The following is a 23,472-nucleotide window of genomic DNA, read 5'->3' as shown; positions in this document are numbered from 1 at the left end:
AAAACTATGTGGACACCCCTTCAAATTTGTGGATTCGGCTATTTCAGACCCACCATTTGTTGACGGGTGTATAAAATCGAGTACACAGTCATGCAATCTCCATAGACAAACATTGGCAGTAGAATGGCCTTACTGAAGAGCTCAGTGACTTCCAACGTAACACCGTCATTGGATGCCGCTTTTCTAACAAGTCAGTTCGGCAAATTTCTGCCCTGCTAGAGCTGCCCCGGTCAATTGTAAGTGCTGTTATTGTGAAGTGGAAACATCTAGGAGCAACAACAGCTCAGCCACGAAGTGTAGTGATGAATCACGCTTCACCATCCGGCAGTTCGATGGACGAATCTGAGTTTGGTGGATGTCAGGAGAACGCTACCTGCCCGAATGCATAATGCCAACTGTAAAGTTTGGTGGAGGAGGAATAATGGCATTCTAGACAACTCTGTGCTTCCAACTTTGTGGCAACAGTTTGGGGAAGGCCCTTTCCTATTTCAGCATGACAATGCCACTGGGCACAAAGTGAGGTCCATAAAGAAATGGTTTGTCGGGATCATTGTGGAATAACTTGACTGGCCTATACAGAGCCCTGACCTCAACTCCATCAAACATCTTTGGAATGAATTGGAACGCCGACTGCGAGCCAGGCCCAATCGCCCAACACCAGTGCCAGACCTCACTAATGCTATTGTGGCTGAATGGAAGCAAGTCCCTGCAGCAATGTTCCAACATCTAGTGTAAAACCTTCCCAGAAGAGTGGAGGCTTCAATAGTGGCAAAGGGGGAGACCAACTCCATATTAATGCCCATGATTTTGGAATGAGATGTTGGACGAGCAGCTGTCCACAGACTTTTGGTCGTGTATCGCTGTATGTCCACGTGCAAATATGTGTATATCGGGCGTGTGTATGCGAACAAGAAAGAGAAAATGTGTGTGTATGAGTGGCTCTCTATGAGAATGTGTGTAGGGGGTGGCTGGGTTGATTTGGGAAGAGGAGGAGGTGAGGTGTGTGGGGGGGGGACTCGCCAACATCAACACAGATGGAATTCATTTGTCTCAGCAGCAGGCCTGGCTAGGCTTGCCCCATACTCTCCTGCATCGAACTGGGATGGAGCAGCACCACTCTCAAACCCACACTCCATGCAATGTATCTGAGAGCAACTGACGCTGGGCCATTCATCTGGCTCAAAGTAATGACATCAAATAGAGGCACATGTACACGCCTAACACCCTGTGTGATGGCTATCGGTAAGGGTCAAGGTGTAGACTGAAACCCTGCTGTTGAAACACCACAGGGAGCGTAGCTGAGAGAAAAAAGGGAGAGCGAGAGATAGAGAAACAGAGAGAGATAGGATGGACTGTTCCCACCAGGTTTCAGTCAGTCTGTGTCAATCTGAACGTCTGGTGGCAATTATGACTGCCTAATCACGGCCAGCTGTGTGTGTGTGTGTGTGTGTGTGTGTGTGTGTGAGAAACAAGGGAGTACAAGAGTAAAGGAACTCCCCCTTCATCCTCTGTCTGATACACAGATTTATGAGGTGAGGGTTGGATAGTGTTGCAGTGTATACCAAAACTGCTATACTTTTCCAATACAAAAACATTAAACATTTTGTTACTTGTAGTACTTCTGTCAAATGTGTCTCGCGTCACATAGGCATTGTGAGGATCGAGTCTGTCTGGTCATTAGACTGAATCTTCTCACGGGGGCTGTATAGCTCGCCAGGCTGCACTTGCGCAAGCCATTTTTGAGCAGCAAGCAAAGGGAGAGAAAATGCAGACAGCATGGCTCCTTCAAAGGGAAACATCATCCCTTGTTGACAACACTGGCTGCAGAAGCTAACTATGGGAATACATGTATTACAGAGCAGCCCACGAAACAACTAAGCAAAAGGTGTTACAAAGCAGAGCAGTGCAAGGGAGGGTTAGTTCCAAAACATTTAAAAAAAACAAAAAAAAAGACATGACATTTGCATTGTAGCGTTGTCAAACTATGAAAATTTGAATTATTTTTGAGTGACAATGACATGAAAATATATTCAGCGTGACATTTGTGAGCATTATAATATGATTAGACACCTCAAAAGGACAGTAGCCACTAGCCAGCCATCACCCCTGGGTGAAGCATTGCACCCTGGGAAGTGAATTGCACTCTGAGAATAGTACTATGATGTGTAAAATCCATTGTTTTTCTATAGTCTGTAGACTATCTGATCTAATGAGCTTCAAAGTGTGTTTTGTTTCGTTTTGGAACTAAACTATTCATTTAATACATTCAATTATTTAGCTGTAATGAATTATGTCTAATGAATGTCATTTGACACAATATTATGGCCATTTTAGCAAATTAACACTGATATGTATCAAACTACATTAAAAAAAATATTTAGACATAATTGGTTTGGCATAAGAAAAATGTAAGGTATTCTGTTATTTAATAGTGTATTTTTTTTTTGCAAGAATTTGAATATAGAATATATTCTATTTGTTCTACCAGTTATCAACATTTTGTTCAATGTTTAAAAAAAAAAGTAAAGCCCAGTGGTTATTCTGTGTCTTTAGCTAATATGTTATTTATTTTTGCCCTGGTATTGTTTCAGCATCGAGTATCATTTTGCTATTGAGTACAATTTCAGTATCAAGTATTAATATACTAAACTGGGTATAAAAGTCAAAAATCTGGTATCGTGACAACACTAGTTATAGGTACTTTTAAAATGACTCAAGAAGCCCCTGCACTTAGTGAGAGTGCGTGAGTGTGCGTGTATACCCCAAGTACTGCCAGTGACTGAAGGTCAAAGAAGGGCCCTGTTCTTCAAAGATAATTCGATAAAAATCCAAATAACTTCACAGATCTTCTTTGTAAAGGGTTGAAACACCGTTTCCCATGCTTGTTCAATGAACCATAAACAATTAATGAACATGCACCTGTGGAACAGTCGTTAAGACACTAACAGCTTACAGACGGTAGGCAATCAAGGTCACAGTTATGAAATCTTAGAACACTAAAGAGGCCTTTCCACTGACTTTGAAAAACAAAAGAAAGATGCCCGGGGTCCCTGCTCATCTGCGTGAACGTGCCTTAGGCATGCTGCAAGGAGGCATGAGGACTGCAGATGTGGCCAGGGCCATAAATTGCAATGTCCGTACTGTGAGACGCCTAAGACAGCGCTACAGGGAGACAGGACGGACAGCTGATCGTCCTCGCAGTGGCAGACCACGTGTAACAACACCTGCACAGGATCGGTACATCCGAACATCAGGTACAGGATGGCAACGACTTTCATTTTATTTAACCTATCTCATTGAGATTTAAAATCTATTTTTCAAGAGCGTCCTGGCCAAGATAGGAATGAATTACAAAAACAACTGCCTGAGTTACACCAGGAACGCACAATCCCTCCATCAGTGCTCAAACTGTCCGCAATAGGCTGAGAGAGGCTGGACTGAGGGCTTGTAGGCCTGTTGTAAGGCATGTCCTCACCAGACATCACCGGCAACAACGTTGCCTATGGGCACAAACCCACCGTCGATGGACCAGACAGGACTGGCAAAAAAGTGCTCTTCACTGACGAGCCGCGGTTGTGTGTCACCAGGGGTGATGGTCGGATTTGCGTTTATCGTCGAAGGATTGAGCATTACACCGAGGCCTGTACTCTGGAGTGGGATCGATTTGGAGGTGGAGGGTCCGTCATGGTCTGATGCGGTGTGTAACAGCATCATCGGACTGAGCTTGCAGCCATTGCAGGCAATCTCAACGCTATGCGTTACAGGGAAGACATCCTCCTCCCTCATGTGGTACCCTTCCTGCAGGCTCCTCCTGACATGACCCTCCCTCATGTGGTACCCTTCCTGCAGGCTCATCCTGACATGATCCTCCCTCATGTGGTACCCTTCCTGCAGGCTCATCCTGACATGATCCTCCCTCATGTGGTACCCTTCCTGCAGGCTCATCCTGACATGACCCTCCAGCATGATAATGCCACCAGCCATACTGCTCGTTCTGTGCGTGACTTCTTGCAAGACAGGAGTGTCAGTGTTCTGCCATGGCCAGCAAAGAGCCCGGATCTCAATACCATTGAGCACGTCTGGGACCTGTTTGATCGGAGGGTGAGGGCTAGGGCCATTCCCCCCAAAAATGCCCGGGAACTTGCAGGTGCCTTGGTGGAAGAGTGTGCTAACATATCACAGCAAGAACTGGCAAATCTGGTGCAGTCCATGAGGGGTAGATGCACTGCAGTACTTAATGCAGCTGGTGGCCACACCAGATACGGACTTATTTTTGATTTTGACCTCCCCCCTTTGTTCAGGGACACATTCTATTTCTGTTAGTCACATGTCTGTGGAACTTGTTCAGTTTATGTCTCAGTTGTTGAATCTTGTTACGTTCATACAAATATTTACACATGTCAAGTTTGCTGAAAATAAACGCAGTTGACAATGAGAGGATGCTTCTTTTTTTGCGGAGTTCATTTTATGTTTCCAATAAGAAAACTAAGAGATCTAAGTATCCAGATCCCTCTCTACACATGGAACAGTTTCCATCCTCACCCCTGCAGCCTCAAGAAACTCACTCTGTCTACAACTGACATTAACCTTTGACAATTTTTTCCCCAAGACTTTCATTTCCTGGAAGTAGGGCTCTGAGTTTTACCTGACACCCTGACCATGTGACCTGGTCAGGAAAACTCCTGTCCTGGAGTTAAGAGCCCTTAGCCTGGTTAAACCAGACTGGGACCTGTACCCATCAAGTGAAACAATGGTTTCACATGTTTAACCAGGCTACAGGGCCGTACCCTTGTTTACTAATCCATCTACTTTCGAGGTAAAGACAAGCACTAAGCACCCTCTATTCTACAGTCTGCGTGTTAACAGGAGTGGGATAGGGTCGTGACTCTGTGTTGACGAACAACCATTTCATTGATCCCTGCATTCCTGTCTGGCCCTGACTGAGGACAGTGTTAGACTGGAATCACAGAAGACTGGGGCTACTGTGTGGGAATGAGCAAGAGAAGGGAACTCTTAATGGGGTTGAGCTCATTCAAGGCCTCAGGTTTCAAAAATGTTTGCAGTGGTGAAGAAATCGTCACATGAACACCTCCAATATGCTGTCGCTCTCTTGAGCATACACACACAGTACTCTCTCATACATTTTCCCTAACACGCACACGCGCACACACAGTACTCTCTCATACATTTCCCTAACACGCACACGCACACAGTACTCTCTCATACATTTTCCCTAACACGCACACACACACACAGTACTCTCTCATACATTTTCCCTAACACACACAGTACTCTCTCATACATTTTCCCTAACACACACAGTACTCTCTCATACATTTTCCCTAACACGCACACACACAGTACTCTCTCATACATTTTCCCTAATGCACACACACACACACACACACACACACACACACACACACACACACACACACACACACACACACACACACACACACACACACACACGAGGGGAAGCCTGCTGGGTGGTTCAAAGTGAGGTTGATTTGGCTGGTTGGAATAAAATGCCCCAATCTTTGTCTATCTGATTAACAGATATCCTGTAAGGGTCTCCTGACCCCTAATGATATTAGAGCCTGTGTGTGTGTGTGTGTGTGTGTGTGTGTGTGTGTGTGTGTGTGTGTGTGTGTGTGTGTGCGCACGCTGTGGGGGAAAGGGTCAATAAAAAGTCAACTGCCATGGCACAAATAACAATTCTTAGCGACAGCGGTCCTTGCCTCTATCAACAGTCTCTTTCTCTGCTAATCGCTAAGAGAACCTAACTAAATGCCACCCATGTGACCATCATAACTCTTCTGTAGTGACTGAGAGGGTCTGTGTTAGCATGTTAGATGACCTTGCTAAAGGATGTTATTATGCTTATTCTAGAAATGTCAGGACTGCTGACCCGACACAATGCTATGCACTGAGTGTACAAAACATTAGGAACACTTGCTCTTCCCATGACATACTAGACTGACCAGGTGAATCCAGGTGAAAGCTACAATATGATCCCTCATTGATGTCACCTGTTAAATCCACTTCAAATCAGTGTAGATGAAGGGGAGGAGACAGGATGAAGAAGGATTTTTAAGCTTTGAGACAATTGTGACTGTTTTGTTTATGTGTGCCATTCAGAGGGTGAATGGACAAGACAAACATATGTAAATGCCCTTGAACGGTGTTAGGTAGTAGGTGCCAGGCGCACCGGTTTTGAGTGTGTCGAGAACTGCAAAGCTGATGGATTCTTCACGCTCAACAGTTTCCCGTGTGCATCAAGAATGGTCCACCACCCAAAGAACATCCAGCCAACTTGACAACTGTGGGAAGCACCGGAATCAACATGGGCCAGTATCCTTGTGGAACGCTTTCGAACACCGTGTCAAGTACGTGCCGCGACAAATTGAGACTGTTCTGAGGGGGAGGGGTACAATAATGGGATTTGAGTCTCAATTCTTATTACATTTATTATTCCTCCCTCTCTTGCTAACATACAGTATTACCTACAGGGATGGAGAAGACAGAGTTACCAAGGGAGAGAGAGAGAGAGAGAGAACATTGGAGCGAGATTAAATGTTTGTGAACTGAAACCAAAGACGGTTGGAAAAAAAAACACCACAGCTACTTGGACAGTTTTCCAGAGGGCAGCATTGCAATATAATGAATGGTAATTTCAAAGGGAGAGGAAGAGAGAGAAATTGACTGTACGACCCCGTAACCCCTCCCTCACCCCCTCCTCCTCCTCTCTCAAAGTATTCCGGGAAGTGCAGCCAGGAGTTCCAGAGTCCAGACACACACTAGGGTCAGGAGAGGAGGACAGAGTTAGGATGGTTCTAATTACAAACTCTACTGTAAGGGAGTGTGTGTGTGTGTGTGTATACACTCGTTTTCCTACCTTATCATCAGGACCCAAATGTCCTAACAATTCACTGAATGTCCTGAATTTGTTCAAATCCTATTTTGAGTTCTAGTGTTGGGTTAAGGGTTAGGTTAAGGGTCAGGGAAAATAGGATTTGTTTTAATGGTCAAACATTTGTACTCCCCAAAAAGTCCTGAAAATGTCAAGAAAATAAAGCTGTGCGGATGTGTGTGCGTTGTCTCACACACTCCTCACCACAGCTTTGTAGAACAGGGTGTGGGTCATTGTCATGGTGAAGGGGGTTGATGGGATAGCATGGCACACCCGGATATGATCAGACGCATCCGCTCAAGAGACAAATGACACACACACACACATTCTGTTGCCACAGCACACACACACGCAAATTCTGTTGCCACAACACACACATTCTGTTGCCACAGCACACACACACACACACACACACACACACACATACACCTACATTTATTAAACCGTGCTTATGTGTTATTGATGAGTGTCAGGGGTTGGGAGGGGGTGAGAAAGCAGAAACATATCGATCTCAGAACTACCCTTCCTACTGATTTAAAAGAGACTGTTAAAACACCCTGAAACACTTCACATGTTTACAACATCCTCCAATATGATTGGATGTGACATTCACGGGACAGAGTACTGCATGCGATCTGGCTTGAGCTCATGCAACATGTCTCAAATGTGTCAAGTTACTTGTGGTTGAAGAATGTGGAAGGAATTTCCTCTTGAATGACAATAAACATCATCAAGCGATCAATCAAGTTTATAGGCTGTGTTACGATCTGATCCACTACCATGCCCAGTCAGTAGACTACCATGCCCAGTCAGTAGACTACCATGCCCAGTCAGTAGACTACCATGCCCAGTCAGTGATGGGTAAAGTGATGTAAAGATGGTGATGTCAGAGGTTAGGGGTCAGAGGTGATGTGAGGTTGTCTTACCAGCCAGGGTTGTGGGATCTCTGGGAGGGGCATCTGAGGGGGGGCAGGGAGGCTGCTGTGGATCTCTGACTTGAACGAGGGCTCTGAGAGGAAGAGAGCGATAAAAATAGACTTTAGCGACAGTGGAAGACTGCAAAGTAAACACAAGGGACAATAATTGGAATTTGGTTTCATCCATGTTATGTTTCTAAAACAATAAGATGGATCAGGTTTACATATAATATGGATTGAGGTGAACTGAATGGACTAAAGTTGTGTAATAGTTGATGGGCGGTGGTTGTGAGTCTGACCTTAACTGAACTGAGGTTGTGTAATGATTATGTGGTTGAAGTGGACAAAGGGTGTGTGAAGGTTGTGGTTCTGGCCTTCAGCGTTCGGTACCCTATGCAGAATGTTGGAAATGAGCAGGCTGAGGTCGTGCGTAAAGGTTATGTGATGGTTGTAGGTCTGACCGTGAGGTTGTGTAAAGGTTGTGTTTAGATTCTGACCATTAGCGTTGAGGACCCTGTGGAGGATGTTGGAGATGAGCATCTTCTTCTCCCTGACCCCAGAACTCAGATACTCCCTGTCCAGCAGGTCCAGGAACAGACGCAGCTCACACACCAACTCCTCCATGGCTGCAGAAAGACACAGTACACAAAACAATAGAATGTTAGACAGCACACACGCTCGCAAACACACAGGCTATTAACGCATCATACTCATGGCCAGCAAAGGCGTAACGTAATAATGTGGTTATGACCAAGTCGATGACAACACTCTGTGTAGGCTCTACCGTTTCAACAGCATTCAAAAGACTCTTGGGAAACAAACGCAAGCTACCTGACGTATCCCAAAGCAAAATGTAGACACCATGATTAAGAGTTGCTCAACCGAGGCTGGGCACTGGCATTAGACCTGAGGAATCTTCCCTGCCATCAAAGTTCATTTGCAGCTCTGGGAACACATACATTCGCTAACCCTCTTCGCAGACAAACAATTAGGCACAGCCCATACAAAAGGCATAGCTGGATGTTTAGGTGCCTGTGTGTGTCTCTCACTGGGAGGGAGAGAAGGGTATGGATCGCTTCACGTCGAGTTATTGGAGGTGATATGCTTGTTGTGCTCTGCACATCAGTACAGAACTCCTCTGTAGATAAAGAGAACACACCTCCAATCTTTCATGGTTCAGCCCTGTCAGTTCCAGCAGAGCGTGTAATAAACATGTCTAATAAACATGTAATAAACATGTAAACAGCGTGTAATAAACATGTCTTATTGCTGATGACGACATATGAACTCTAAATAGTGGACGTTCATTGACGGGCCCCCTAGAAGTTATGGTTGGTTAGCTAAGGATATAATCAGAGGTCCTATATGTGGTTTGTTCCGTGGAGAATTCCCCAGGCCTCCCACTATGACGGAAAAACACACACTCACGATGAAACTATCATTTAACCCCTGCAAAGGCAGAATTCCTCACAGACCATACTTGTGTGTTTTGAATGATTCCATTAAAAAAAAATTAAAAAATCAGTTCAGTTGAACTCTGAGGAGCAATACAATTTCTAGGGTGGTATATTTTGATACACCTATTGAGTAATGCATTATGTCATAGCAAATAGTAATGCACTTATCCGCATCCCCTCCACATGCGAAATCTGACTGACAGCTCGCGAAACAGTTTGGAATGTTCAGCACACAGCAGTAGAGTGATTTGAACATAGTCTCAATTGACGTATTGTTTTTGCCAGACACCTACGATGATATAACATCTAGTAGGCCCTATAAAAGCCCGAAGGACCCCCTTGACAGCTCTATTAATGATAGTGATGTACAGTTTGGGGGATGGTGGCCTAAACCTTTGATCAGTGCGTCTGGCATTGAGATTGGTGCATACCGGTGTCTGCCAGAGACATTTACGAGGTTAGAACACACATCCATATTTTACTCTCACAGCTATGGAGAAGACTGGGAGTCTCTCTCTATAGCTGTACAAACAGCAGCTTTCACACATTCCTGTTGTAATCTTATTATCCTTTGAGAGAGGAGGGGGAAGAGAGAGACAGATACCCATTTCAGACAGAAAGTGTGGTATATTACCTGTAAAAAAAAAAAATGTAAGGCAATGTTTATATGACCCCCTTTCAAACAGACCCTTATTTAGCACCTTCTTGCTGGTACACTGCAACAACAACAAAAAAAAAATCAAGTTGCTTCAAATTATTATTAAGGAACTGGTTCCTCAGCCATCATGCTACCTTAACAAAAAAATATATATTTGGCCCAATCTTACCTCTAACTTGACAAAACTTCTCAAATGTTCATACATTATATTTGGGTAAAAAAAAGTGCTGTGCAACTGGTTACCAGTGGTGAAAAAGTACCCAATTGTCATACTTGATTAAAAGTAAAGATAACTTAATAGAAAATGACTCAAGTAAACGTCACCCTGTAAAATAATACTCGAGTAACAGTCTAACAGTATTTGGTTTTAAATATACTTATGTATCAAAAGTAAATGTATATATAATTTCACATTCTTTACATTAAGCAAACCGGACGACACGATTGTATTTTTTTATTTACGGATAGCCAGGGGCACACTCCAACACTCTTTATTTAATTCACAAACAAAGCATTTGTGTTTAGTGAGTCCGTCAGATCAGACTCAGTAGGGATATCTTGATAAGTGTGTGAATTTGACAATTTTTCTGTCCTGTTAAGCTTTCGAAATGTATAGGTTTTACTTTTGGGTGTCAGAGAACATTTATGGAGTAAAAAGTGCATTAATTTCATTAGAAATATAGTGGAGTAACAGTAAAAGTTGTAAAACATATACATAGTCATGTAAAGTACAGATACGCCAAAAAACGACTTAAGCAGTACCTTAAAGTACACACAGACACAAACCTTGCTTTGAACATACGTTTTCAACTTAAATATTTTACACACGTTGACATACATGATTACATTGTGCACGTCCATTTATGCAGTCATTATTATTCAACATGACCTCACTTGAGATTTGAACTCAAAATCTCTTGGTTCATGGCAAACCTCTAGGTTCAATTATCATTTAAATCGGACTACTCTCTCATCATTGACTTGATTTACTTTTCTCAGTAATTTTAGGGATTTCTGTAGTTACAGTGCCTTGCGAAAGTATTCGGCCCCCTCGAACTTTGCGACCTTTTGCCACATTTCAGGCTTCAAACATAAAGATATAAAACTGTATTTTTTTGTGAAGAATCAACAACAAGTGGGACACAATCATGAAGGGGAACGACATTTATTGGATATTTCAAACTTTTTTAACAAATCAAAAACTGAAAAATTGGGCGTGCAAAATTATTCAGCCCCCTTAAGTTAATACTTTGTAGCGCCACCTTTTGCTGCGATTACAGCTGTAAGTCGCTTGGGGTATGTCTCTATCAGTTTTGCACATCGAGAGACTGAATTTTTTTCCCATTCCTCCTTACAAAACAGCTCGAGCTCAGTGAGGTTGGATGGAGAGCATTTGTGAACAGCAGTTTTCAGTTCTTTCCACAGATTCTCAATTGGATTCAGGTCTGGACTTTGACTTGGTCATTCTAACACCTGGATATGTTTATTTTTGAACCATTCCATTGTAGATTTTGTTGTTGATTCTTCACAAAAAAATACAGTTTTATATCTTTATGTTTGAAGCCTGAAATGTGGCAAAAGGTTGCAAAGTTCAAGGGGGCCGAATACTTTCGCAAGGCACTGTATCTAATGTTGGTGGGTCATACGGGTCTGCATATTAGTCTGTTTTTAAACGTTACTCCTTAACTAAAATAGCTTTTCTAGAGAGAGAACGAGGACTTTAGGCTGGGTTTCAATTGTGTTTCGTTTCGTTGTGTCTCCTAGAGATGAACGTACTTTGGTGTGAAAAGTGCAAATCAATACGCAAGTATAAACACCATGGGACCACGCAGCCATCATACCGCTCAGGAAGGAGACACGTTCTGTCTCCTAGAGATGAACGTACTTTGGTACGAAAGGTGCAAATCAATCCCAGGACAACAGCAAAGGTCCTTGTGAAGATGCTGGAGGAAACACGTACAAAATTATCTATATACACAGTAAAACGAATCCTATATACACAGTAAAACGAATCGACATAACCTGAAAGGCCGCTCAGCAAGGAAGAAGCCACTGCTCCAAAACCGCCATTAAGATGCCAGACTACGGTTTGCAACCGCACATGGGGACAAAGATTGTACTTTTTGGAGGAATGTCCTCTGGTCTGATGAAAAACCAAATAGAACTGTTTGGCCATAATGACCATCGTTATGTTTGGAGGAAAAAGGGGGAGGCTTGCAAGCCAAAGAACACCATCCCAACTATGAAGCGCGGGGGTGGCAGCATCATGTAGTGGAGGGGGGTTGCTGCAGGAGGGACTTGTGCACTTCACAAAATAGATGGCATCATGAAGAAGAAAAATAATGTGGATATATTGAAGCAACATCAAGACATCAGTTAAAGCTTGGTCGCAAATGGATCTTCCAAATGGACAATGACCCCAAGCATACTTCCAATGTTGTGGAAAAATGGCTTCAGGACAACAAAGTCAAGGTATTGGAGTGGCCATCACAAAGCCCTGACCTCGTTTCTACAGAAAATGTGTGAGCAGAACTGAAAAAGCTTGTGCGAGCCCTACAAACCTGACTCAGTTACACCAGCTCTGTCAGGAGGAATGGGCCAAAATTCACCCAACTTATTGTGGGAAGCTTGTGGAAGGATGCCCGAAACGTTTGACCCAAGTTAAACAATTTAAAGGCAATGCTACCAAATACTAATTGAGTGTATGTAAACTTCTGACACACTGGGTATGTGATGAAAGAAATAAAAGCTGAAATAAATCATTCTCTTTAGTATTATTCTGACATTTCACATTCTTCAAATAAAGTGGTGATCCTAACTGACCTAAAGCAGGGGATTTTTAGTAGGATTAAATGTCAGGAATCATGAAAAACTGAGTTTAAATGTATTTGGCTAAGGTGTATGTAAACTTCCAACTTCAACTGTACCCTTCTTTTTTGTTGTTGTTTTGTGTGTGTCTTGATGTCTGACAGGTCCTTAAACACTACTCTGCCTTCTCCTGTCACTCCGATGATAGAGGCCCTAGGCAGTGTGTGTGTGTGTCTTGATGTCTGACAGGTCCTTAAACACTACTCTGCCTTCTCCTGTCACTCCGATGATAGAGGCCCTAGGCAGTGTGTGTGTGTGTCTTGATGTCTGACAGGTCCTTAAACACTACTCTGCCTTCTCCTGTCACTCCGATGATAGAGGCCCTAGGCAGTGTGTGTGTGTGTGTGTGTGTGTATGTGTGTGTGGCGCTGGTCCTGAGTTGAAAGGCTGTCACGTCCCCAGACTAAACACAGCAGAAAGGGTGGGTGTGCTACAGACACCATTTGTAAATGAGAGACAGACAGACACTGTCAAATACACACAACTACAAACTCAGGACAAGAACATAAACCAGATGTTTTTCCCTCTCACCTTAAATAGCCTGCATTTTCCATAACAAAATGTGTTACTATTCTATTAAGACACACTCAAAATGTCATACAGGAACTAAATAGAGCAATACATAACTACGCTGAGAGTATAAAACATGAAGAACACCTTCTCTTTCCATGACGGACTGACCAGGTGAATCCAGGTGAAAGCTATGATCCCTCATTGATGTCACTTGTTAAATCCACTCCAAATCAGTGTAGATGAAGGGGAGGAGACAGGTTAAAGAAGTATTTTTAAGCCTTTAGACAACTGAGACATGGTGTATGTGTGCCATTCAGATGGTAAATGGGCAAGAACATATGCAAGTGCCTTTGAACCAGGTACGGTGGTAGATGCCAGGAGTACTAGTTTGCGTAAAGAATTGCAACGCTGCTGGGGTTTTCACTCTCAACAGTTTCCTGCGTGAATCAAGAATGGTCCACCACCCAAAGGACCTCCAGTCAACTTGACACTACTGTGGGGAACATTGGTGTCAACAGGTGACAGCATGCCTGTGGAACAATTTTCGAAACCTTGTAGAGTCCATGCCCTGATGAATTGAGGCTGTGCTGTGGGCAAAACAGGTGCCACAACTCAATACTAGGAAGGTGTTCTTAATGTTTTTGTACCCACATGGTTTATTTTCCACCATTGTGTAGCCTAAGTGATGGGCAACCTACAAACACAACCCAAACTCACCCTTACAATACAGGAAAACCAGTTGGTGTATTTACACAAATTAGAGAGCGCGTCGTCATCATCCATCCCATAACCAGGCTGTATTGAGCCATCATATGATGCCCACATGTGTACTACAACTTCTGGTCTAGACCATATATCATAAAGCCTATGTAATCTGACATCATGTCTGTTTGAGAAACTCGAGCCAGGCTTCTGAGGGAGCTCTGGCGTTCTTTGGATCAAGCAGTAGCCTGCTCCACTTTGATGTCTGATGATAGATCCCACCCAACTCTGCCTGTTGACTGAGCCAATGGGCATAAGATACTGCAGGATCTAGAAGAAAAAGAAACGCACACCTATTAAGACGAGGTGCTGGCTAGCGGAGTAGAAAACTTGAAAATAAAAGAGAGCCGCACACTCTAGGAGCTCAGATGCAAAAAATTTAATTACTAACGTTTCGACAGCCAAGCTGTCTTCGTCAGGGTATAATGAGGTACTGCAGACCTGGACCAATGACAGGCTGGTTAGTGGATGCACTGCGGACATGGACCGCCGAACACAGTTTGTGTGCAGCGCAGGTATGCTTGAGTTTACTATTCCATAGAATGTCAATGGTAATCAGCAAATGCAATATATTGAGTGTCATTTTAGGATATAGGGAACAACTACATAATCTGTTGCGTTGTGGGCATAATGTTGCAGTTGGACGTTTGTGACGTTAATTGGGGTGGTTTATGGTCTGGCATCGCCATGGTCACCCTCCTCGCTTCAGTCGCCGCCACACAACAGGGCATCGCTCAACGCTGGTTGCACACAGCTCCTTATATCAACACGCGCACACACACACACACACACACACACACACACACACACACACACACTACAGCTGGTACTTCCAGCTGACCCTCCTACTGTGCCCCCCTCCTTCTGCCCTCGTCTCTGGATTGTTACTTTTCCCCCTTCCCTCCCTCTCTCCGTTGGGGTGAACTGAGTGCCTTACTCCAGGGTCTGAGTCGGCACATTTCCTCCAGTCGGCCTACGCCCACACTCAGAGAGAGGAAGCCCAGTGCGGGGGAAACACGCTACCTCCCCTGGGCCCCTGGAACTCTCTCCCTGGAGCCCCTGTTTGACTCAGAAAAGCTAACCTGGGACTCTTTTCGTAGATTACACAGCAAGTCAGATGGAAATGTGATGTGTAGAACATACATGATTCTCTGTCACTTAGAGTAGGGAATCGTGCCAGTTCTATACATCATATTTCTACCTTAATAATCCTCTAAACTCCGTGAAGACTAGAGTCGGCCTGCAGGCCACGATCACCCCAATCAAAAGGGTGAACATCATATCAAATCACGGTCATAGAAACGCAATGAACCTTTAATAAACCTGCAATAAAACACTCATGCTTCTGGGTCCTTTCCCCTGAGAACCCAACCCATGTACTGTAAGATGATGAGGTCAGTGGCTGCATTAGCTTATGATGAGAGACCAGCATTCGCTATCCTGGTCTGTAATTACCAGAGCTCTGTGTTCCACGGGGAATGCCAAGGGAATATCACAGTGGACTATATCATCTCTATCAGTTACACAGGTGGTTTACAAGCAGATGTGCCAAACCACAAACATCTGAGTCGGACTGATCTGGACCTCAAAACCTACCCATCATCTGAGAGAAGGGAACCAGAGTCTGTAGTTCATAGAGAGAGGCAGTGGAGAGGGAGAGAGAGGGTAGGAAGGAATGGAGAGAGAGAGGGTAGGAAGGAATAGAGAGAGGGTAGGAAGGAATGGAGAGAGAGAGAGCGAGCGCGAGAGAGAGCGAGAGAGTGCAAGAGAGCGAGAGAGAGCGTGAGAGAAAGAGAGAGTGAAGCTCCTCCAGTATCTGTGTAAGGGGATAATTACAGAGCACTCGACGTGAAAGCACACCACTGAGAGGGGATGGAGGGAAGAAAAAGAAAACGGGAGAGGATGGTGGTTAGAGGCACTGGATTTCGGGTTGGACTCATCTTTCTTGGAGGAATGGAAGGCCTGAGGAGACTTGGTGGTGCCCTCCGCATCTCATCCCAACCTGGACTTTAGTTATGTCACCAGCCATTTGCATTCAACCAAGACAGAAAGAAAGAAAGTCAAAAGAGGATAGCGTGGCTGATGTAGTCTATCAGAGTCCGAAGGAGGTTGATGAGATGAGCATTTGGGCTCCCATGCCATACCTCACACGTTTGTGGTAAAGCTAGAGCAATCCATGTATTGGCCTAATGCCGAGTTATCTGCTGTGACGCTCAAAGGGAAACCGCTCCACTTTGATTGACAGCTCCTAACCAGACAGTATTTAAAAGCATCTATTCCCATTAGACTCCACCCAGCACAGACCACAACCCCCTTTCCACCCTTTCTTCCATCAGTTACATTTCCAGTCACGTTGTTGATGGCGTTTTCTCAAGAGCTACTCTTGTGCCCCTCCCAATCGGACCCCCCATTTGGCAATGCCAGACCCCAACAAAACCCTCTCGCAGTGGTGTTTGTTCTATCTGGATCAAATGTATATCTTCACCCCAGACAGATAATCAAACTGGCTAACCAGCTCATCCTCTTATAGCTGCTAAGCCTTTTATATCAGGCTGAGGGCTAATCTGAAATGATCAACAACATTAGTTATTGCCCTGAGGATTATTACCAAGGAAAGCAGGAGTGGTTATTTATGATTGCTAATAGTGCATGCATTCGGAAAGTAAATCAGATGGCCCTGCAAAACCAATGTTACATCAAGCCTAATCTTGGTTTACGATTTGTTTTCGTAGTCTGTCCACATGCAATTATATCATGTCAAAAGGCTTTGGATTTGTGTTGGATAAAGGCAGAGTCAAACTATATGATAGCCACACCATATGACAGTCGCAATGCATGACAGTTACACTGTATGACACAAGTCTTATATAAGTCTACATATGGCTCTTCATCACGATGGTTTTCCAATGTGCATAAGGCTATTGACAGGAATGGAGAGGCGGCCAAGGATCTCCAATTTGGGTTGGAATTAAACTCTATGCTTGCATGCCAGTTCACTGACAGATTGACTTTGATGAGGGGGGATTATGAACTCATTTTTCTTCCTCTCTTCTCCTCCTCTTTGGATCGGGTTTTCCTGCCATTGAAAGGGGGGCTCCTGTTTATTTTTTGACACAAGAAAGCCTTTTAAAAATCCATCATCATTGGGGTGCTGAGTGGGGTTCTAAAAGAGAGGGGGACCCCCTTTTGCTAAAACAGAACCAAATGGGCCAACGAGCGAAGGGGGCCAAATTGCTGACATCATGGCCACATCACAGGCACCCGACGCGGTGCCAATTAAAGCCACATCGTCTGAGGGTTTCCGACCGAGGGGAAACTACGATAATAAACACATTAACACTCCATTCATATTGCCCCCAAAATGGCACCACGTAAGAGTTTTAGAAACAGTGACAGAAAGTGAATTCTTTCCAACTGCCAAGTTTGCCTGCTGCTAGTACCCCCCCAATGGTGGATAGGCTGATCACAAGGCAAAACTTAAAAACACCCTCTCCATGTCCCAGCCCTTGAGCCAAAACACACTTCCCACATTCTCATGTGGCGTGTAGATGAGATTACAGCATTACTACACAATGGTTGTCTGTCGGTGACCCTACCAAATGTTAAGCTGCGATAAATTGCCTAGCTACCTGATACCACGCAGCTGCCAACCCGAAGACAGAGGAGGGTAGCAGTGGAGCCAGGTGTTGTTATTGTAGGGATACGGTCTCCTGCAGAGAAACAAGAGATATGGAGCCACTTGGTGTTGTCATACCACGACTGTGTTGTTGACCTCAGGGAAAATCTTACATTGCCTCTAGGTTGACCTTAGGTATGTGGGCCTGTGCAACGGATGAATTGCGTGACACCACCACAATCATTTGTGTAAGTAATATCATAGAAACATTGCTTAATTTGTATAGAATAAACCTAATCTGAGGCCAAAATCTGATTTAGAGTAACATTGGGAAAAAAACAAAAGCGTTCCATGACTGTTATGATATATTATAAACTATAATGCCCTGCTTGAATTGATGGTACAGCAACAAAAGTAATCCACCCAAATCAATGAGCGTGTAAAACTCATGCACACTATACTGTAGCAGCTCCAAGTGCGCTCCCCTGGAAAGAAGCGGTCACTGGTCACTTCGTCCCGCGCCAGCTGCGCCCAGCGACCGCACAATCCAGTGATTATCGTGCGGGACTGCCTGGACGCTGAGAGGGCTGCTATTCATCAGTGTTGCCCGGGGTCAGAAAGGGGAGAGGGCGGGGAGATCTCAGGTTGCAACTAGCTACACTCTAGTCGCGACGCATAATTCTATGGACAACAAAACCACGACCCTAATGACACTGTCAGGAGCCAGCAATCTTTCCAGGCTCCAGCTCGCATCAACCTCTCGCTCTCTCTGTTATGAGAGTTACTATTATTACAGAATAATTCATTTAATGAGTTGTCATTATAGCAAAGCTGCAATGACAATTTACAAGGCGGGGTGATAAATGATTTGCAACAATGCATTGTTTATTATTAGGATATAACGTTTCAGGATTATACAATAATAGGCCTAATGCATCATCAGGGAATTATATGTCATTATATTTTCCCTTCCAGTAAGTGTGTTGGCTATTGAACTCGTTTCGTTTTAAAACCAGCAGCTCTCAAGGGGAGATAGTAAATAGATGTGTCAGACACATATCAATATTTACAGTGGCCAGCTGTTGAAGCCCTGAACCAAAAGCGCATGCTGACTTTGGGAATACACTCACCCCTGGAAGCGAACAAAATGGGATCGCGCCGCATGGTGGCTTCCCAACGCATCTAAATCCCAGCAAACAGAAGCAGGCGAGTGGCCGGCAGCTGTCGAATATCAATTAAAATCCCTCTCTCCACGGGTCAGCGGCCAACGACGGAACCCTCGTCTGTTTCTTTGAGGATAGATTTGCCCGGCGATACCAGCTCTGAACAGTCTTTCACCACCGTGCGCTTTACGACCAACCGGCAACGTCTCCGTCACGATTCTCCTTACAAACTTTTCTCCGGCTCTTTTCCCCTCTTTGCTTCCTTCCGTCCTCCTCCCTCTTACAAAACCTACTCAAACTGCCTGTGTCTGCATGGTCTGCTCAGCTCAGAAACGGATCTTGTTTGAATGCTCGCATCTGCCGTCTGTTACGGTGCTGACAGGCGGCCAATAATGAGAGGGCTAGTCGTGCCTTGCAAGCAAGCGCGCCGAGGGCAGACTGAACTTTTCGAATATCTCCCCCTCTCTATCTTTGCTGAAAGGTGAGACGCGACCCCTTTTCTCTCCGCCCAGCTCTCCCTCGGGCTCGTATTCCAGTGTGCAGTTAACTAAGGGAAGCATATTTAAACACACCAGGCAGGCAGGGCTAGCCCAGTTCTGAGTTCTCCCTCTTTTCCTCAGCGGCAGATGGGTTATTGAACTCAGGCTGGCTCGCCCCTCGGGATGGGGGGGAAATCGGCAGTTTATGGTAATAGTCGGTAATTAAGGACCGTCCGCGTCTCTCACTGCACCCGTCACACGGTTGTGTGTCCAGAGGGGAGAGCAACAGCCAGCCAATGACAGATATGAGAGTGGGGCTCAAGTTGAAATACAGGGATACTGTATAATACCTCACCCAACTCAGACTCAACAAAACCATGTCTGCTGTATTGCATAGTTTAGGTAGGCTGAAGCCTAGAAACGCTGGTACAGAACTGAAGTTTTACCATGTGTAAATTGACACATTGAAACTAAATCATATGTAATTAAGGCTTTTCTGGACTATAAACTAAACACTTGAGGGTGTGTGCCTAGCTATGCAAAAACAAACCAACCTAACCTTCACTTCTACTGTGTGTTAGTAGATTAGAGGTTTGGGTTTGGTAAAAAAAATGGTCAGAAAAGGACCACACACATTTTGGGGTAGGAGCTGATTTATTTGGGCAGGGCTGTCAAAACAAGGTGGTAAAATCCTCAAAAAGAAGGCCTGTGGATTTTATCTCACTCAGATCTCACTTTTCTTTTCCAACAAACAGTCAAGTAGAAACAAAAACGCAGCAAGACACAGGTTGTCAATGATGTAGAGTATTTTTAAGGCCTTAGTAGACCCGAGATGGCATTCCTCATTATGGTATGCAGGGTATTATGGTATGCAGTCCAAATGCACCTACCGTGGGTTAATTGCAATAGTGGGAGGAGTGCTTCTTGAGTTGAGCGCAGACTTTAGGTAGTGTGAAATAAAACCACAAATGTTGCTTCAGGGGAGGAAGCTGAGCTTTAGGGTGGTGAAGGAATTAACTGGTTGCACTGATTATAGTGTTAAAGATGTGGTGCAACGAATGGGCCAATTGGAGGTGTGTGTGTGTGTGTGTGTGTGTGTGTGTGTGTGTGTGTGTTAGAAAGGATATGAGCTATAGTGTGACCATGCAAGGTGTGAACCTTCAACCTTGTTTGACTGCACACCCTCAAGTGTTTGTGGAATAATAGTGAAGACATCAAAACTATGAAATAACACATATGGAATCATGTAGTAACCAAAAAAGTGTTAAACAAATCAAAATATATTTGAGATTTTTCAAAGCAGCCAACCTTTTGCCTTGACAGATTTGCCCACTGGCATTATCTCAACCAGCTTCATGAGGTAGTCACCTGGAATGTATTTCAATTAACATGTGTGCCTTGTTAAAAGTTCATTTGTGGAATTTCTTTCCTTCTTAATGCATTTGAGCCAAATCAGTTGTGTTGTGACAAGTTAGGGGTGGTATACAGAAGGTAGCCCTACGTGGTAAAAGACCAAGTCCATATTATGGCAAGAACAGCTCAAATTAGTAAAGAGGAACAACAGTCCGTCATTACGTTAAGACGTGAAGGTCAGTCAATCCGGAACATTTCAAGAACTTTGAACGTTTCTTCAAGGGCAGTCGCAAAAACCATCAAGCGCTATGATGAAACTGGCTCTCATGAGGACCACCACGGGGAAGGAAGACCCAGAGTTCCCTCTGCTGCAGAGGATAAGTTCATTAGAGTTACCAGCCTCAGAAATTGCAGCTCAAATAAATGCTTCAGAGTTCAAGTAACAGAAACATTTCAACATCAACTGTTCAGAGGAGACTTCGTGAAATCAGGCCTTCAAGGTCGAATTGCTGCAAAGAAACCACTACTAAAAGGACAACAATAATAAGAAGAGACTTGCTTTGGCAAAGAAACACGAGCAATGGACATGTTTAGATTTTTGGTTCCAACCGCCGTGTCTTTGTAAGGCACAGAGTAGGTGAACGGATGATCTCTGCATGTGTGGTTCCCACTGTGAAGCATGGAGGAGGTGGTGTGATGGTGCTTTGCTGGTGACACTGTCTGTGGTTTATTTAGAATTCAAGGCACACTTAACCAGCATGGCTAACACAGCATTCTGCAGCGATACACCATCCCATCTGGTTTGTGCTTAGTGGGACTATCATTTGTTTTTCAATAGGACAAATAGGACCATTCTAAATAAACCACAGACAGTGTCACCAAAGCACCATCACACCACCTCCTCCATGCTTCACGGTGGGAACCACACATGCAGGGCGGCAGGGTAGCCTAGTGGTTAGAGTGTTGGACTAGTAACCGAAAGGTTGCAAGTTCAAATCCCCGAGCTGACAAGGTACAAATCTGTCGTTCTGCCCCTGAACAGGCAGTTAACCCACTGTTCCTAGGCAGTCATTGAAAATAAGAATTTGTTCTTAACTGACTTGCCTAGTAAAATAAAGGTAAAAAAAATTGATCAAGGATAGTGATGTAGTGCTGCATCAGATGACCTGGCCTCCACAATCACCCGACCTCAACTCAATTGAGATGTGCAGAATGAAGGAAAAGCAGCCATTAAGTGCTCAGAATATGTGGGAAATCTTTCAAGACTGTTGGAAAAGCAGTCCAGGTGAAGCTGGTTGAGCGAACGCCAAGTGTGTGCAAAGCTGTCATCAAGGCAAAGGGTGGCTACTTTGAAAAAACTAAAATATATTTTGATTTGTTTAACACTTTTTACGTTACTAAACTCAGCAAAAAAAGAAACGTCCCCTTTTCAGGATCCTGTCCTTCAAAGATAATTCGCTAAAAATCCTAATACCTTCACAGATCTTCATTGGAAAAGGGTTGAAACACTGTTTCCCATGCCTAATTAATGAACATGCACCTGTGGAATGGTCGTTAAGATACTAACAGCTTACAGATGGTAGGCAATTAAGGTCATAGTTATGAAAACGTAGGACACTAAAGAGGCCTTTCCACTGACTCTGAAATACACCAAAAGAATGATGTCCAGGGTCCCTGCTCATCTGCGTGAACATGCTTTAGGCATGCTGCAAGCAGGCATGAGGACTGCAGATGTGGCCAGGGCAATAAATTGCAATGTCCGTACTGTGAGACGCCGAAGACAGCGCTACAGGGAGACAGTACGGACAGCTGATCGTCCTCGCAGTGACGGACCACATGTAACACCTGCACAGGATCGGTACATCCGAATATCACACCTGCAGGACAGGTACAGGATGGCAACAACAACTGCCCGAGTTACACCAGGAACGCACAATCCTTCCATCAGTGCTCAGACGGTCCGCAATAGGCTGAGTGAGGCTGGACTGAGGGCTTGTAGGCATGTCGTATGCAGGTCCTCACCAGACATCACCGGCACCAACATTACCTATGGGCACAAACCCACCGTCGCTGGACCAGACAGGACTGGCAAAATGTTCTTTTCACTGATGAGTCGTGATTTTGACTCAGCAGGGGTGATGGTCGGATTTGCGTTTATTGTCGAAGGAATAAGCGTTACACCAAGGCCTGTACTCTGGAACGGGATCGATTTGGAGGTGGAGGGTCCGTCATGGTCTGGGGCGGTGTGTCACCGCACCATCGGATTGAGCTTGTTGTCATTGCAGGCAATCTCAATGCTGTGCGTTACAGGGAAGACATCCTCCGCCCTCATGTAGTACCCTTCCTGCAGGCTCCTCCTGACATGACTTTCCAGCATGACAATGCCAGCAGCCATACTGCTCGTTCTGTGCATGATTTCCTGCAAGACAGGAATGTCAGTGTTCTGCCATGGCCAGTGAAGAGCCCGGATCTCAATCCCATTGAGCATGTCTGGGACCTGTTTGATCAGAGGGTGAGGGCTAGGGCCATTCCCCCCAGAAATGTCCGGGAACTTGCAGGTGCCTTGGTGGAAGAGTGGGGTAGCATATCACAGCAAGAACTGGCAAATCTGGTGCAGTCCATGAGGAGGAGATGCACTGCAGCATCAGCAGGCAACATTTTCACAAAAAACAGAAAAGCATTCAAATAAATAATTTACCTTTGAAGAACTTCAGATGTTTTCAATGAGGAGACTCTCAGTTAGATAGCAAATGCTCAGTTTTTCCTGAAAGAT

General features: G+C 44.5%; 1 protein-coding gene across 3 annotated transcripts in view; it reads right to left on the bottom strand.

The window, feature by feature from the left end:
- The window catches only part of LOC112260098 (actin filament-associated protein 1-like), a 120,250-nt gene that overhangs the window by 43,221 nt on the left and 53,557 nt on the right, over window positions 1-23,472 (bottom strand). The window contains exons 1-3 of one of the 3 annotated variants that reach the window (XM_042328491.1): window positions 18,835-19,411; window positions 8,328-8,456; window positions 7,840-7,922 (exon numbers count right to left, since the gene is read on the bottom strand). In XM_042328491.1, coding sequence (XP_042184425.1) covers window positions 7,840-7,922; window positions 8,328-8,456; window positions 18,835-18,886 — 264 coding nt within the window. In that variant the 5' untranslated portion in view covers window positions 18,887-19,411. Of the gene's footprint in view, window positions 1-7,839; window positions 7,923-8,327; window positions 8,457-18,834; window positions 19,412-23,472 lie in introns of those variants that run through there. The other 2 variants (XM_042328493.1, XM_042328492.1) reach the window with 2 other exon arrangements.

Source organism: Oncorhynchus tshawytscha, linkage group LG10, assembly GCF_018296145.1.
Source record: "Oncorhynchus tshawytscha isolate Ot180627B linkage group LG10, Otsh_v2.0, whole genome shotgun sequence".
Taxonomy (NCBI): Eukaryota; Metazoa; Chordata; class Actinopteri; order Salmoniformes; family Salmonidae; genus Oncorhynchus; species Oncorhynchus tshawytscha.
The sequence above is the reverse complement of the archived record's forward strand: the minus strand, read 5'-3'. Positions and strand labels throughout refer to the sequence as shown.